Raw genomic sequence first — 17,069 nt, forward strand, 5'->3', positions numbered from 1 at the left:
TTTCATTATCCAAAACTAAGCTCTTCCACAATGCTCTAGGAAAACTTATTACTATAATTCTTTATCAGCTAAAATATTTTGTAGAACCAGGTCAAACTGAGCAGAAAAAGAAATACAACAAATATAATAAATCTGAAATTGTAGGATGGAACATGTGCTGTTGTTAACAGTGTGATCTCCTTTTAAATAAGTTTAGAATAATTTGAGATGAAATAGATTTACATACAATCTGGAACCAGGAATGAGAAAGAATAGCTTTCTACTGCAGTCATCTGCAGATGTGCTCCTGATTATATCACATCCTATGAAAATTAGGCAAATATCAACCTGGCAGAAAGTCTTTGTTGTATTACCAGCTTTGTGGAACACTCTTCCAATAGGAATAACAAAACACTCCTAATAGCAATTGCAATAGTATTTAGACTTATATACCACCCCACAATATTTATATGTATTTATATGTTAGGGTTTAGGTAGATACACTTATATGTATATAGCATATCTATATGTGTGTTATGTATGTGTACACTTTTGAGAGCAGGCAACAGAATTTCATTTTTAATGTATGCCAGTATGCTCACAGAAAAAATGGAAATAAAGGTTATCTTATAGTGCTTTACAGCTGTCTCTGGGTACAGAGAACTGTACAATATCACAATTATTTGCATATTGCCTCCAATAATCTGGATCCTCGTTTCACCAACCTTGGAAGGATGGAAGGCTGAGTCAACTTTAAGCCTCAGCAGAATTGAACTGTAGGCTGTGGGCAGAGTTAGTCTGCAATACTGCATTCTAACCACTGCACCATCAGGGCTACTAATGATAATGTTCTGCTTTTAGCTGTTAGTTATTTCTAAGCTATTTTTATTTTTTGGTATGTGTTCACCATATTTTATATCACAGTGATCATATTTTAAAATTGGATTAATTAATACTGCCTAGAGCTAATGAATATTACAGGTAATAGATACATGTTTTAAATATTTAACTAATATGTTTGGAATCTAGAAATGATTCTAAATATTCAGAATAAACATTTTAGCAGGCGAGCAAGAATTGAGTAAAAACCAATTATATTTTTTCTCACTTTTTTTTCTCCTCTAGATCAGATATGCCAGAAAACCTTATAAGTAATGGAGTACTCTTGGTATGTTTGTTACTTTTGTACTTATATTTACAATTTCAGTAACCTGGGAAGATGCATGTGTAAAATGGTTCTAACTGGAAACTTCTCAAACTCTGAACATTGCAATTACATTTGAAAAAGTTGTTTCAAGCTTGCCATGAGTAGCTTTGATCATTCTGAAATGAAACTGCTTTGTTTGAAATTGAAAGCAAGAGTTCCAATAGGGCTTTTTAAAATTTGGAATACTTCAAGAAAGGCTGGAATAACGCATTTTGAAATGGAAACGTCTATTTTTTTACTTGAAATGTTTTCCATAACTCCAGATGCTACTCTGAAGGATATTTTGAATAAATTAATGCATGAATTGCTTAATAAAATATGACACTGATATAATGACTCTTAAAGTCATTCTCAATATATTCCTTCTCTTTGATATACTGCAAACTATCCTAATCTATTGGAGTGTCCACTTTTAGATTTCATATTTCCCAAGCACCAAGAATTTTGAACATGTTGGCTAAAGATTATGGAAGTTTTATTGGGGTGAAACCTGCTGATAAATGGTTCAATTTTTTCTGTCATTTGATTTTTTTATTTTCTTTTAATCTCTAGTTTCTATACTTGAAAGTTACTTCCAGTGTTAATTGAGTGGACCATTTAGTGCACAGTATAGTTTTGATGCAACATATAACTTTGCTAGGGGGAGAAAACGGCAATTTTAATACTTTATAACAATTGGATCCTACAAAAGCAACTCAAAAACTATTGTAAGAAGCTATAGGAAAAAGTAGCAGTAGAAAACAACTTTTTCATTTTCTGTTAGTGGAAATATCCCTAGATCAATAACATATTTAAATAACATATTTCCATTCAACCAAGATGTCAGTGAAGAGGGAGAGTATATATTTACACAATTTTTATCCATCCACCTAAGTATATGTAACTATGTCTGAAATTCATTTAAACAATGCACAAAATTATTTTTGTAGTAATCCTTTAAAAGCAGCTTTTGAAAAAGGGGATAGGATAAAACAGTTTAATTACTATTATGTCATATTACTACCTGTCTATCATTTGTTCTGATCATGAAATGTAAATTAATAACTAGTGATAATCATATCCTGTTTTCATCTCTTGAACAATTGGAGGTGTGTATAATTGTTTTTTCCCTTGTAGTCTCGGGAACTTTGCTGCCTAAAAGTAGAGGTGAATCACAGAGAAAGGAAGAAAAAAAGAAAAAGTAAGATTTCTATTAGGATATATTGTGTTTTTTTTCCATTAGCTATAATATAGGTGTGCAATTATTTTAGAATAATAAAAGATGATATATCCAAAGACATGCTAGTTTCATGAGAATAGGAAATAGATATATGTTTCATGAATGGACCTCTAATCCTTACTTCTCTCAAGTGGGTGAGGCCCTGAGACCATGTATCCAAGTTTCTATATCACTCACAGCACTCTTCTTTAGGGCAACTAATCCTGACAACCAACTCACTTGTGTGTTTATGTGGATATGAAATGAGTATTCCTGTCAGTGCATAATATTTCATTAACTTGTAAAAAGAGATAAGCAGTTTAAAAGGCGGAATATTTTGTACTGCAGACAAGTGAGCTCCAGAACCCACTTAGCTATGAAATTCAAGGAGGAGCTTTGAGAAAATCACTGTGCCCCTGACCTACATTTTGAGGATAAAATGAAATAATGTACTGCAACCTATCCTGGTCATCCTGAAGAAAGGGAAGGATGAAAAATGATCAATAAATGCAGGTTTCTAAATAGATCATTCTGAAGTTTTATTTGTCTTTTCTACTTTGCACTCAGAGCAAACTTTTGCATGTACTCTGAGAGGATCTTATGAAGATGCACAGAATATTTTAATGGATTCAAGTTCCAGAAATGCCCCGCCAAATCATGCAACTTTCCACTATGCCAAGTACTGTAATCCCAAATTAGAGGTGCAATTATTGAAGAAACGTTCCATTTGTGTGAGTTTTTGCTGATATCTGGGACAGTTATATGCTTCACATAACTAACTTCCATATTCTGCATCAATAAAGTATAAATGCTACTTTGGATCAAAATTAAAAGACTGCAATAAATCTATTGCTTAATAAATTTATTAATTGAAAAATTATTTTTCCATTTGCCATTGGGCATCATATGAATTTGATTTTTTTCTGGAAAAACTAATCAAGAAGAATGTTAGAAGTAATGACTGGAAAGTTTATTAAATGGGGAAAAATCACTTAACAACTCTTAGCAACAGAAATTTTAGGATCAGCTGTGGTTGTAAATTAAATACTACCTCTATTAGAGTTTCTTATTTCTACTTGCTTCTCTCCTATAAAACTGCCCCAGAATTCTGCAGCCGAGAGAAGATAGCCATAGTCTTAATATACATCTGTTTAGTCAAAGCATTTTATCTCTAATTAGAATCAATTATTCCCTTCCTCTTAGCAATAGCAATAGCACAGACTTATATACTGCTTTACAGTGCTTTACAGCCTTCTCTAAGCGGTTTACAGAGTCAGCATATTGCCCCCAACAGTTTGGGTCCTCATTTTACCCACCTCAGAAGGATGGAAGGCTGAGTCAACCTTGAGCCTGATGAGATTTGAATTGCCAAATCGCAGTCAGCTGGCAGTCAGCAATAGAATAGAAAAGTTGTTGCTTTTTACAATATAGCTATTATTAGCTATTGCATCACAGCCAGTGGTGGGTTTCAGCCAGTTCTCAACACTTCGGGAGAACCGGTTGTTAACTTTCTGAGCAGTTTGGTGAACTGGTTGTTGGAAGAAATCATTAGGGCAGAGAACCAGTTGTTAAATTACTTGAATCCCACCACTGATCACAGCCACTGTTATGGTTAATATTACCTGGAATGCTGTTATTTCAAAAACATGTCTTCTGACTATTTGTTTTTTTCTCTCTCTCTTTTAGTGTCCCTCAAATTCTGGGAAAACACTCTCCTTCACCTTGCCTTTGTGTCAGGTTCCTTTGGGAGAAAGAATAGAAGTAGCAAATGTGAGTCTTTTCTGTGAACAATGCCCATTTAGTTTTCTGTACTGCTTCCCTATGTCCAACAGATAATATAAATATATACAATAATACTGTCAGTGCAAACCTCTCTGCATCTTCTGAAAAGTCATTCAGAAAATGTTCCATGAGTTTATACTCCTACCCAAGCGAGCCTAGGATTCCGATAGTGGTATCTTACTTCTGATGAGGATAACAAGGAATTTTCTATCCGGCCATTGCCTAGAACACAGTTTATGATTTCACTGTTTGAGATTGAGATCTAGAACAGTCATGCTGATAAATTCAATGGTTCATCAGCACAAGACCAGTTCAAGCTGCTACTGCTAAAAGGAGCATTTTCACATCTATGTTCCTTTTGCTATTTAAAAACCTTTTTTCTATATAACTGGGTTAAGTTTGTAGCTTAAGCATATGGAACTGCTATCTTAACATCGTTGTGCCCATGTGACACCCCTCCTGTGCGAGCTGCACTGGCTCCCAGTGGTCTTCCGGGTGTGATTCAAGGTGTTGGTCACCACCTTTAAAGCGCTCCATGGCATGGGACCCGGGTACCTTCGAGACCGACTTCTGCCACCAATAGCCTCCCACTGGCCAGTTCGCTCCCACAGAGAGGGTCTCCTCAGGGTGCCATCGGCCAAGTTATGTTGGCTGGCGACACCCAGGGGCAGGGCCTTCTCTGTGGGAGCCCCAACCCTGTGGAATGAACTGCCCCTGGAAATGCATAAGATCTCCGACCTCCGGGTATTTCATTGTGCACTCAAGACCCTGTTGTTCCGCCAGGCTGGGCTATCAACATAACAATTTTAAATTGGGTTTTAAATTCCTGGGGTTTTAAATTGAGCCGAATTCATTCATTTAATAATTTTACCTGATGTTGTCTTGTGTTTTTAATAGGCTGTACACCACCCTGAGTCCTTCAGGAGAAGGGCGGTATAGAAATAAAATTATTCTATTCTATTCTATTCTATTCTATCTAGTGTGCAATTCATATCAGGATACCTAGAAGCAATTGGTTTTTCTGTTTGGAAAAGCTCACTTTTGAACATAGTTGTATTAACCTTTAACATTAAGTTCCAGTTTCCTAGAATAATTAGCAGCTATCTGGCTGGTTTCTTTCCTCTAAAGAGACCATTTGTTTTAAGAATATCTGTACAATTTTATATACAAAATATGTCTGACAATGAAATATAGCATATAAATATAATCTAGATGTAATTTTTTTTAGATTTAGTAAGAATCTTTTCTCCATTCAGAAAACCCATTTTGTAAGAAGGTAGATCAACTAACAACATTGTTTTATTCTCCAAGTGCTTAATTTGAAAAAAAAAGTTATTTATTTATTTATTTATTGGTTCAATTTATATGGCGCCCTTTTCCGGAGACTCAGGGCAGCTTACAATGTGTTAAGCAATAGCCTTCATACTTTTGTATATACCTGCTTAGTAGGGCTTTTGGCCCCCCCTAAGCAGTATTCTTTTTTATACAAAGTCAGTTTATTGCCCCCACAATCCCGGTCCTCATTTTACCTACCTCGGAAGGATGGAAGGCTGAGTCAACCTTGAGCCTGGTGAGAATTGAACTCGCAGTAATTGCAGGCAGCTGGCAGCTAAGTGCTACTTTAACAGCAGCAGTTTAGTCTGCTGTGCCACCAAGACTCCTTAAATGATTCTCCATTTTTAACAGCTTTTTCCAGAGAAGATGACAATATTATTGTTCCTAGTTATCTTCTTCCTCATAGTCAATGCTATGATGTCAGTCCTACTCTGGTTCATATGATAAATAGGCTAGTAGTGAAACAAATGCCAGCTCACCAAAGGCAATGGTTGTCAGTGTTTCCTCCCCAATTGGCAGAGAGCGCTCTGATCTCATGCTAAGAAGTTTGCTAGCTTAATTCTCTCTTATAATCTATCTAGATATGGGTAAAAAACAGCTGTTATGTGATCATGACCTGGAAGCTTGCCATAGGAAGGCATCAAGTTTAAATCCCAATTCATCTCCTAGTAGAAAGATCCAGTCTATGTAGGACAGGGGAATAACCTGTTAAAGAATTTTGTTGGGAAAGAAGGTAAATTCTAACATTAAGGATTCCTATGCCTTTAGAAATAGCTAAGTGCTATTTAACAGCGCTTTAGTTCGCTGCTCCACCAAGGCTCTTATAAAAGGCTCTTATATTCCCCCTAAGGGCAAAATCTTCATGTGCAAATGGATGGAGCTTGCGAACCAGTTTATAGGATCATCTAATAAATATTTTGTTTTTATTTTCAAAGTGGACTAAGAAAGCAAGAGAGCAAATCATGCTTTTTAAAATGATAGAAAAATTAAATGTGATTTAGAGTTGTTCAATGCTATGTGTATTCCTTTTTTCCCTTTTAGGATAAAGCATATGAAGTCTTTGTGACAACAGAAAACTGGTAACCATTTATTTCCTATTTTTTAAAATTGATTTCTGGTAATTTGATAGTTCAGTTTTGCCACATTTTAAAAATCAGGTCAATTAGTTTGACCTTTTCTCATCTTGCCCACCAAAGAGATAAATAAACAAGGTTAGGAATAGTTAAGTGCCCCCCCCCCCCCCCCAGGAAAACTCTTCATTTTAAACAAGAGCTGAAATAAACATTTACCATTATTCAGAATTTGGTATAATTTCACATATTGTCATTGGAATAAAATTTTTTTGTCTGAAATTTAAACTCAACAATGTATGTAGAATTATAATTTTAGCTTTAGTGTGGTCTAGAGCATCTCCCCTTTTAAAAATAACAATAATGAAATTTGAAATTTTGGTTCACCTATGAAATACAAAATAAAATTTCAAGTTAATTGCACACGTTAAGCCATTCCAGGTTATATGAATATAACTTCTCCATAGCCCTGCTAATGCAGCTCTATATGGCATCTCTTTGCTTTCTGACTGCTGAATGGCTGATATTTCTGAATAATTCTAATTGGAATTCTGAAATCATGTTTATTAATTCCAAATTCTGCTCCATACTAATGGCCATTTTTCAGGATTCACAGAGTATATTTAATCACAAGGAAGCCAAAGACTGTAACTGTGGATATACATAGAAAAGAGAGAAAGAAAGATTTAAGTTTTCTACCTGGAGCAATTTAACATGCAAATGAACCCAGCAAAAAGCATTACACAACTACAGTCAAACATTCAGTCAAATATTCTCCCAATTTCACACTTATAAGTTATCTTGATAGACAGTTACACAGCCTGCACAAATTGTGAATATGCTAGAGTCAAATATTCTCCCCTACAAAATATATTGGTAAACAGCTTGCACAAATTGTGAATGTGTTCAAATCATGATGCTTTCATTAGTGTGCATTATGATATGAGTTTCTATTATCTAGCCAGAAAAGCCCAGATATGCGTTTGGGCTTTGATCTCTGTCCAGAGGAGCAGGATTTCATCTGTAAGCGCAAGAAATATGTTGCTGCTGCTTTGAAAAATGTTCTTCAGCTAGAAGGAGAACTGCAGGACAATGAGGTATGACCTGTCGCACAGCAACATAAGAGGAGCAAAGAAAGTGGTGGTGATGGGTAAGGCTGCCCCATATATATATATATACATATATAGATTGAGCCATGATATATATATATTAAGCCAGACTCAAATTCCTCATTAGCATTTAGTCTCTTCCGCAGTTCTTGATTCAAGCATGTGAACTCAAAGTTTGCTTTTATGTGATTTGCTCCTATGATTTGATATAAAGAAGTCAACTTATCTAGGGAGCCTGATTTCAAATACATACTCTGAAATATGGTTAGTTTTAAATTTTATTACTGAATTCTTATTTCGAGGAAAGGTGCTTGAAACTTTTCTGTCCCACGTGTCTTCAGTAGAAATCCTATCTTTTGCCAATTTTAGGTGTGGATTGTATTTTAAAAATACGCAGACTATATTAAATAAATTATTTTATCTATGCACAATAACATTTGTTGTTCAACCTTCAATAAGGCTACTGCCAAGCTAGGGTGAATTTATTTTTAAAACCAACCCATTTCTTTTGTTTAAAATAATCTATGTAAGAAATAAAGCCAGAAAATTAAAGTAACAATAAAAGTAAAAGAGAAATAATACACGGGGCTTCCCTTGAAGACCTTCTGGAAGCTGCAGCTGATACAAAATGCAGCATTTTAGGCAATTACTCTTGATCCACACAGGTTGCACCTCTGCTCCTTTGTTTCTGGGTTCAGTTCCAGATGCTGGTTGTAACCTATAAAGCTCTTCCTGGCATTGTGCCAGGTTATTCAAGGGAGCGCCCCTCTATGATTGACTCCATGATTAGAGGACTGGAGGCTAAAACATATAAAGAACGGTTGCTGGAATTGGGTATGTTTAGTTTAATAAAAAGAAGGACTAGGAGTGACATGATAGCAGTGTTCCAATGTCTCAGGGGCTACCACAAAGAAGAGGGAGTCACACTATTCTCCAAAGCACTTGAGGGCAGGACACGACACAATTGATGGAAACTAATCAAGGAGAAAAGCAACCTAGGACTAAGAAGAAATTTCCTGACAGTTAGAACAATTAATCAGTGGAACAACTTGCCTCCAGAAGTTGTGAATACTCCAACACTGGAAGTTTTTAAGAAGAGATTGGATAACCATTTGTCTGAAATGGTATAGGGTTTCTTGCCTAAGCAGGAGATTGGATTAGAAGACCTCCAAGGTCCCTTCCAACTCTGTTATTTTTCTGCCCCAGCTTCAGATTCCCAGAGAATGTGACACACACCAAGCTTCGCAAACACTGTTTAATTCCAAAAAACCCCTTTCAAGAATACAGGCTTCCTGTGCAAAGGGTCCTTATCAAAGTTATTAAGAACAAAGTCTGACAAAGGTTGGTAACCAGCCCAGAAAACCAGATATGAGAAGTCGCTCGCTCTCCAAGATGCCCTGTAGTAATGAGACGTTGTTTCTAGCAAGACAGCACTAGCTGCATGCGACTTAAATAGGCTAAGGAAGTGGCCAATTATCCTCAAGCCCTACTCTTGAGTAGACCTCCTCCTCCTGAGTAGCCACTCCTGCCTTTTGGCAGCCCTGCGTGCCTGAGCATTGAGGAGAGGCTCCTCCACTTCGCTCTCTCCACTGGAGGTTCTGAAGGCCCTGGCTGAGTCTCTGCCTCTGGCATCACATCCTCTTTGGCCTCCTCGGTGTCCGATGAGAGAGCCAGCTGCGCAGGCTGCACAGGCTGCTGGCGCGACACCAAACCAGCTCCTCGTTGTCGGGATCAGCCATGATCCGCACAGGCTGCTGGCGGGCCACAACAGTTATTCTATTCTACCCTAAATCCACTTTTCCCATTTATTATGGAGTGCCATCTGACATGCTCAGAAAGAGTGCCTTTTCTGTCATGGCATCTATGTTTGGAACATAATTCCCTCAGAGATTAGATTTGTCCTGATCCTGGTGGCTTTAAACACTGTGTTATGTCATTGGGCCGGGGGAATAGGAAGTGGAGTTATGATAACTTGTGATTGATGGATCTGTTTTTACCTTGCGGTTGTTTAATGGGTATTGTTTTTCTTTGTTTTATAATGCTTTTATCATTTCCTTTAATTAATGTTAATTAATGTTAAAGATTACCCAGAGTCATGAAAGTGAGATGGGTGGCCATATAAACTGAAATAATGATAAATTTTAACAATATGTATAAAAAAGGCAAAAGCTACAACATTTTTTAAAAGCGTTTGAAATGCGCTAGATTATAAAAACCAAAAGAATTTAGACCTCATTGGAAGCTTGAATAAATATGAGTCTTTTTATAGTAATTACAACCAAGAGACTAATCTTTTTATTTTATTTGTATCCTGCCTTTATTATTTTTTTTAATAAAGAACTCAAGGCGGCGAACATACCTAATATCCCTTCCTCCTATTTTCCCCACAACAGCTGTGTGAGGTGAGTTGGGCTGAGAGAGAAAGTGACTGGCCCAAGAACACCCAGCTGGCTTTCATGGCTAAAGTGGGAATAGAACTCATGGTCTCCCAGTTTGTAGCCTGATGCCTTAACCACTAGACAAAACTGCCTGCCAGTTGGAAGTTGGAATAAGGAAAGTCTTGAACAATGGAAAGGGTAAAAGCATTTAATGGAATTTAGAGATCATTGAGAGTTTCTACACTAGTGTCTGGTGTGTTTCTGCCACCGTATAGTGATTTATGGAAAGACTGGGTGACAATGATGTGCATGTTTTTTCTATTTTTGCTTGTTCCTACTGTTTGTGGTGGAACACATTGAGCAAAGAGCCTCTAATCCAATTACTGTAGTAACTGGGATCATTTCTCAGCAGGGCAGGACCTAGGGGTTTATTAGTCAATACCTGTTTGAGATAATGACTAAAAAATAGACTTAGCTTAATTTCTTAAGAATTTTCAGAGATGATTTAGTGAAAACTCTGTGGGAAGAAATATCCATCTAGTCAGTTCCAAGCTGGGAGACAGACACTGGAAACATGGAGGCTGATTGGAAAGATGGTTTATTGATGAAGCAGAACCACATGGCAGAGGTGAAATCTAAAATTTTTCCCTACCGGTTCTGTGGGCGTGGCTTGGTGGGGGGGTGTCCTGTGACTGAGTGGGTGTGGCCAACTCGATGTCACTCACAGCCATGCCCACTCAGTCACAACACCCCCTCCCACCAAGCCACGCCTATAGAACCCGGTAGGAAAACTTTTTAAATTTCTATTGTGCCACCCACTCGCCACCCACTCTCTCTTTGCTTTGGGTTGGGGACCAGAGCCCAGGGATGTGCCATTCCCTGGGGCCTGGAGCTGCCGCTTGCTCACCACCTGCCTCAACCAGGTCGGGGAATACACCATTCCCTGATACCAACCTTGCCCTGGAGCCGCTGCCCGCTCTCTCATTGCCAAGCAGCATGTCCATACCTTTCTCCTGTGGCTGGTTGTCAGGGAAGGCAAGCGCCTGAAAGTTACCGGAGTTGCTCACTCTCCTTCTTGAATGAGCTGCCACCATCGCCGCCCTGGTCCACGCGCCGGTTGCGCAAGCGCACACCCAACCTGCCACTGATGAGTGAATTAAATAAATGGTGTGCGCTTGCGCAGCCGGTGCATGGACCAGAGCGGCGATGGTGGCAGCTCATTTAAGAAGGAGAGTGAGCAACTCCGGTAACTTTCGGGCGCTTGCCTTCCCTGACAACCAGCTGCGGGAGAAAGGTGAGCAGTAGGATACACCGCGTGGCGAAGGGCGAGCAGGCAGCGGCTCCGCGGCAAGGTTGGAGTCGGCGATTCCTTTCCCCGACTCCACGGAATGGGGTGGGTGGGCAGAGCCTCCAGCTGTCATTGCTACCGGTTCTCTGAACTACCGGCCATCATCGCTACCGGATCGGCTGATCCGGTCCGATCCGATAGCATTTCACCCCTGCCACATGGGTTTGTGGATCTGGGCAGCTGACAAAATGGAGTTGAGAGTGGGGTTTTTTAATACCTTCTTTTGGGCTTTGCACTTGAGCTTCCTGTTCCTGTGTAAGAACATGTATTCTATTGGCTGTTGTCAGATTCCTATGGGGTCATATAGGAGTTATGTAGTGGTCATAGCTAGCTCTATAGGCAAAAGGGGAAATGCAAATCCTAGGTGCTCTTCTGAGCTAATTTTGTCAACTTTCATTTGTTGCTTATCTGAGTTTCTATCTTGACTCAGTCTTTCTGAATGGATTACCAAATCTGCATTTCTAAAAGCTGGCCTCAGTTTCTGCTTGGGGCAGGGAAACTGGGACTGGTTTCTGAATAGGTTGGCCAAATCTTTCTTAATGGGCACAAAATATCTGCTGGGGGCTATTAAGAAAGATTTGGGGTCTACTTTCTGTTTCCAAGAGCATGTTTCTCCATTTTCTTCTTTAGGGAAATATAATATTCTGCCTTTTTAATATTTCCCAAAATATTTCATTCTTCTGGGGGGGGGGAGCTGCTAACTTTCTACAACTCATTGCAATATTTCAGTTTGTGAGCTATGTACATAAAATACTGATCTCATACAAAGCTGCATGTGGTGTCAGCTATGCTGGGAACTAGAAAGTTGCTCAATAAGGTCTATCGATATTATGCTTGAGGTATGAGGATTTTTCCATATATTTTCCTTAATGCTTACTTGAATTATTCTGGGACAAGGACCATTAATATCTACATATTTTTATAGAAACATTTCTTGTGGAAATGATGCCATTTTGCACAATAATATGCGTAATAATCCCAGTTTCATTTCAGTCAGCTCTTTGTGTGTTATATATAATCTCCCTTTTTGATTCAAACATGAATTTTACTTAGGAACAGAATCATTTAATTTTATTTATATCTGTGTTTGTTCAGGTTCCAGTAGTGGCTCTGATGACTACAGCCGGGGGAGTAAGATCAATGACAGCCATGTATGGGAGCCTATTAGGTCTCCAGAAACTCAATCTCTTGAACTGTATTTCATACATTACTGGTTTATCTGGCACAACGTGGTAAGGAAGCCATGAACAACATTACTCAAAGAATGTGGTTGCCAGGGAGAGAGTTTTTATTTGAATCACCACGGGGAATTAAAGTTTAAAACTCCTCTTCTCAAATATGTGCTCCTGGTAAAATCTATAGTCCTTTGGCCTATAATGAAATAAAGTAAGGAACAAAAACTAGACAAAATTACCATTGGTACTCTCTCATGTTTATTTACCAGCCCTTCCTTATTTCCTTTCCTTTCATCCTGAATTAATAGAGAATTCTTTCCCATGAGTTGGTCATGATTCTTTTGCTAATGCAATCAAAAGTTGCAATAGTTTCTTTTGCAATCAGTTAAAAAACAAACCAACCTGATTTTTTTTTCCTGCTATAAATCTAATTTGGGAAACCATTTCCCTGCATTCCCTATTATATTAGAAGTTTTAATAAAGGAAAATTTGTGGCATTTTGTCCAAGTACCTTAAACAAATACCTATGCTCTTCTAACTGTCCTTTTTTTTTGGCGTTTTGCATTTTGCTTATTAACATGCTACAGTTTGGGTTAATGTGATGGGAAAAGTGAAATAATTATAGTATTTTAACTATACATTAAAATTTTCCTTTCTAATCAGCCCATGACAATTCCCAGTGCCAGTTTTTTTTAGAGATGACAGCATTTCCTTTGTGTTCAATGCTGCAATCTTCCCCTTCACTCCCTGATCCCTCCCCATAATTTTACAGCCTATGTGTGTTCCTGTAGAGTGCTGAGCATTACTTTCCTTTCCTGGATATTTAATATTTTATCAGGTATATGTGATAAAATTCTCTGGGCCACTTGGTGGAATTGTACAGACCAACATGGTGAAGGTAGAGATAAATTGGTAAATGGCTATGTTTGTTTGCCCATAGAAAAGAATATTTGTAGGTCAGGGTTGAGATGAGGTGGTCTTTGGTGGTTTCTGAGGTTGATTGTTTTCTTGCAGATGTTTTACTACCCAAACTAGGTAATTTCATCAGTGTTGATCTAGTTTGGTTAATGACATGTCTACAAGAAAACAATCAAGCTCAGAGACCACCAAGGACTCCCCTATGTCTGTTTGTTCAACATTACTAGTTAATTCAAACATAAATGCTGGCTTTTATTTATTTATTTATTTGATTGATTGATTGATTTCTATAGCCGGCCATCTCAGTAAATGACTCTGGATGGCTTACAATTCAATTTCCTTTCTTTAGGACAATGATAAATTTATTCAGAGATCCATATTGGTCACACAAGAATCTAGAAGGCATGATCATGGATGTTCGGAAACAAGTGATGAAGAATAAACTGTGCTGTTTTAGTGTAGACAACTTGAAATATTATGAGAAGGAAATATGGAACAGACATGATGAAGGTCACAAGCTGACATTTGCAGATCTCTGGGGACTAATTCTTGAATCTATGTTTTATGATAAGGTACTATATTCATATGTTTCCCTTTAAAATGTAAGGAAACCATGGAAAAATATAGGGAATGACCTTTGCTACTGTTTCTTAATTATAGGAATTATCTGCCTCAAAACAGATAAAATATCAATTGCTAATATACTGGTTTGTTTGTCCATTCCACACATCCATTATCACCTAGTAGCAAATATCTGTGATAGACTAAGTAAGAAGACTTGAATAGTTATCTGGAGCCCCCAGAAACGTCCTATTTCACAGAAGACAAACCTATGATGTTTTGTGAAAACAGAATTACACCAGGAGGTACTAATCGACATTCTATTCTCATATTAAAACATTTTTAAAAAATACATGCACAACATTGTCCATACCAACCTAGTGAAAAGATAGGATATAACACAATTACAACTAAGAATTATTTTTGGATATAATGGAATAAGCATGAGTTCAGCTTTGTTGCTTTCTGTATGTTGAATCATATGTACAAGAAATACCTGTTGGATGATAGAGTACAAATGGAATAAGCAATAATCTTCAGAAACTTATAACCAAGTTTCAGTTCAATTCTTTTAATACAATTCATTCCTCATACAACATCAGATGTGCTGAGTGTTAGACTACTGAATTGTACATATACAGGTAGTTCTTGACTTACAACCACAACTGAGCCCTAATTTCTGTTGTTAAGTGAGACATTTGTTAAGTGAGTCCTGTCTCATTTTACAACCTTTCTTGCTACAGTTGTTCATTTTTTTTCGTTTTTATTTATTTGTTAAGTTTGTTTGTGGCCCATCTCACCCATTCATTGCAAATTGTCCATTAGAATATGAAACAAGTGTGTTTATCTGAATTTCTGATTAAAGTATTTCAGTATCTGGATGATTGTTTCCAAATACAAGTATACAAGCATGATCTGGAAAAGAATTGGACAGAAATGATAGCAATATTTGTTTTTTTCTGTCTTTTGCTCTTCTACTAAGTTCTGTTTTTCTTGCACAGCCAAATCCACATAAGCTCTCAGATCAACGACAGGCAATAAATCTAGGTCAAAACCCTCTTCCTATCTACCTTGCTCTTAATGTCAAGAAAAGATATAGCACTTTAGATTTTAAAGGTAAGATACTATTTTCAAAATATGAGTTTAATTTGAAGACTAAATGCCAGGTGGTAAATGTCCATAAAGTTTTATAGGCCAAAAAAAGAAAAATCGTACTGGTTTGCTGTTGACTGCTACAAGCTGATTTTTTCAATTTCTAATCTAGCCTACAGTATTCCCTGATATCTGTCTCTCATATGGGTATGAATGACACTGCTTAGCTGGACAGGAACATCTAAGTGCTCTTATCTTCTGAGGCTAATTTGATTCAGGAATTCTCAAAAATAGCATGCATAAATATAAGCCCATGGCTTTTATATCAAAGTTCTACATAAAACATCATCTATTAAGTAGTGTTAATAAGTTTTTTTAGTTGTGCTAATGAAGACAAAATTAAAACATGCTTAGAAAGTATAGCCCAAATTAGACATTTTGGGAAAACCATTTGTAAAATCTTTGTATCTTAGTTTCAATGCACATTCAAATTATATATCAACTTGCTCAGAGCTTCAGAACGTCAAGAATAAACTACACATTGAATTTAAAGCAGATTATCCAATTATGACAGATTGTAGTGAGCTTTGCTGGAAAATTAAAGATAGTTCCATTTATTTGGATGGGTTGGAGAATAATGAAGAATAATAAATCTGATACATAATAATGTAATTGGTGAATGAATAGCATACAGAAAAGCCTAGACCAATGGAGGCAATTTTAGTCTTATACATAGATAATGTGTGTAAGATAATGGCAAAGCCTTGGGCTTAATTCTGTATAGACCTTTGCTTCATGGAAATCTGGCTTAGAATCCAGGCTAGAGAATCATGCATATATTCTGTATGAATATACTTTTGTGACTGTTTGTTTCTCACTGAACTGACTTTATCAGCAGTGATAGCCTGAAAAGGAATTGTATCTGTGTGATCTTATATTACATAACTGTAATTTTCCTCTACAAGTATACATAACCAAAATTTTAACACTGTTGATTATTAGTTTATATATACATATGTGCCTGTCTGTGTTTATGCCTCTGTGTATTTGTACTATATCTGCAGAATGGGTGGAATTCACCCCCTATGAAGTGGGCTTCTTGAAATATGGAGCATTTATTAACGCAGAAGATTTTGGAAGTGAGTTCTACATGGGTCACATGATGAAGAAGATTCCAGAATCTCGGCTTTGTTTTATGCAAGGTAATTTTGCTAAACAAATAAATTAGATTCTTGGCTTTCATATGGCATGTATGTACTCTTTATCCAATTTTTATACATTTTAGATATACATATCAACACAAACTACTTATGTGATTTTTAAAATTATTATATTAGTTACTGACCAGTAGGAGGCAGTACAAAACCTGCTACTGACCAGTAACTAATATACTGTATTTTTTGGAGTGTAAGATGCACCAGACTATAAGACACCTACATTTTTTGGTGAGGAAATCAAGAAAAAGAAATTTGCCTTGTTGCAGCAAACAGCAAACAGCCTGCTTTACTTTCATTTTCAGCATAGCTTGATTAGCACAAGGAAAAAAAAAAAATCTGCTTCAGCAATTTACCTCCTTGCAGCAAGCAGCAGAGGCCTGCGCAAAACAGCTGAGAGTCGGGAGACCGAACCAATCAACTTATGCTAATTAGGCTGTGATGAAGCTGAAAGGAGTTGTTTCTTCTTGCTGCTTGCTGCAAGGAGGAAACTGCTGGGAGGCAAAGGCCAAAGGGTGGGCAGGGCTACATTCGGTGTATAAGACGCACCTAAATTTTTATCCCCTTTAAGGGGGAAAAAGGTGTGTCTTATACTCCGAAAAATACGGTAACTCTTAATAGCTAATATCTATATAAGTTTTAAAGGGAAATGTTTTGAGACCTCTAGCATGAGGTCCAGACCAACAAATATATAAAAAACCTC

At 37.2% G+C, this 17,069-nt stretch overlaps 1 protein-coding gene across 1 annotated transcript in view; it reads left to right on the plus strand.

Annotated features, from left to right (window-relative positions):
• LOC139311348 (cytosolic phospholipase A2 epsilon-like) overlaps window positions 1–17,069 on the plus strand; it is a 35,575-nt gene that overhangs the window by 14,259 nt on the left and 4,247 nt on the right. The window contains exons 8-17 of the mRNA XM_070935767.1: window positions 1,105–1,147; window positions 2,303–2,366; window positions 2,952–3,115; window positions 4,071–4,154; window positions 6,543–6,580; window positions 7,533–7,668; window positions 12,502–12,638; window positions 13,849–14,071; window positions 15,062–15,176; window positions 16,217–16,354. Of these exons, the coding sequence (XP_070791868.1) occupies window positions 1,105–1,147; window positions 2,303–2,366; window positions 2,952–3,115; window positions 4,071–4,154; window positions 6,543–6,580; window positions 7,533–7,668; window positions 12,502–12,638; window positions 13,849–14,071; window positions 15,062–15,176; window positions 16,217–16,354 (1,142 nt within the window). The remainder of the gene's footprint in view (window positions 1–1,104; window positions 1,148–2,302; window positions 2,367–2,951; window positions 3,116–4,070; window positions 4,155–6,542; window positions 6,581–7,532; window positions 7,669–12,501; window positions 12,639–13,848; window positions 14,072–15,061; window positions 15,177–16,216; window positions 16,355–17,069) is intronic.

This window comes from Pituophis catenifer, unplaced genomic scaffold (assembly GCF_029215685.1).
Source record: "Pituophis catenifer annectens isolate HBS135680 unplaced genomic scaffold, rPitCat1.0.hap2 SCAF_1, whole genome shotgun sequence".
Classification (NCBI taxonomy): Eukaryota; Metazoa; Chordata; class Lepidosauria; order Squamata; family Colubridae; genus Pituophis; species Pituophis catenifer.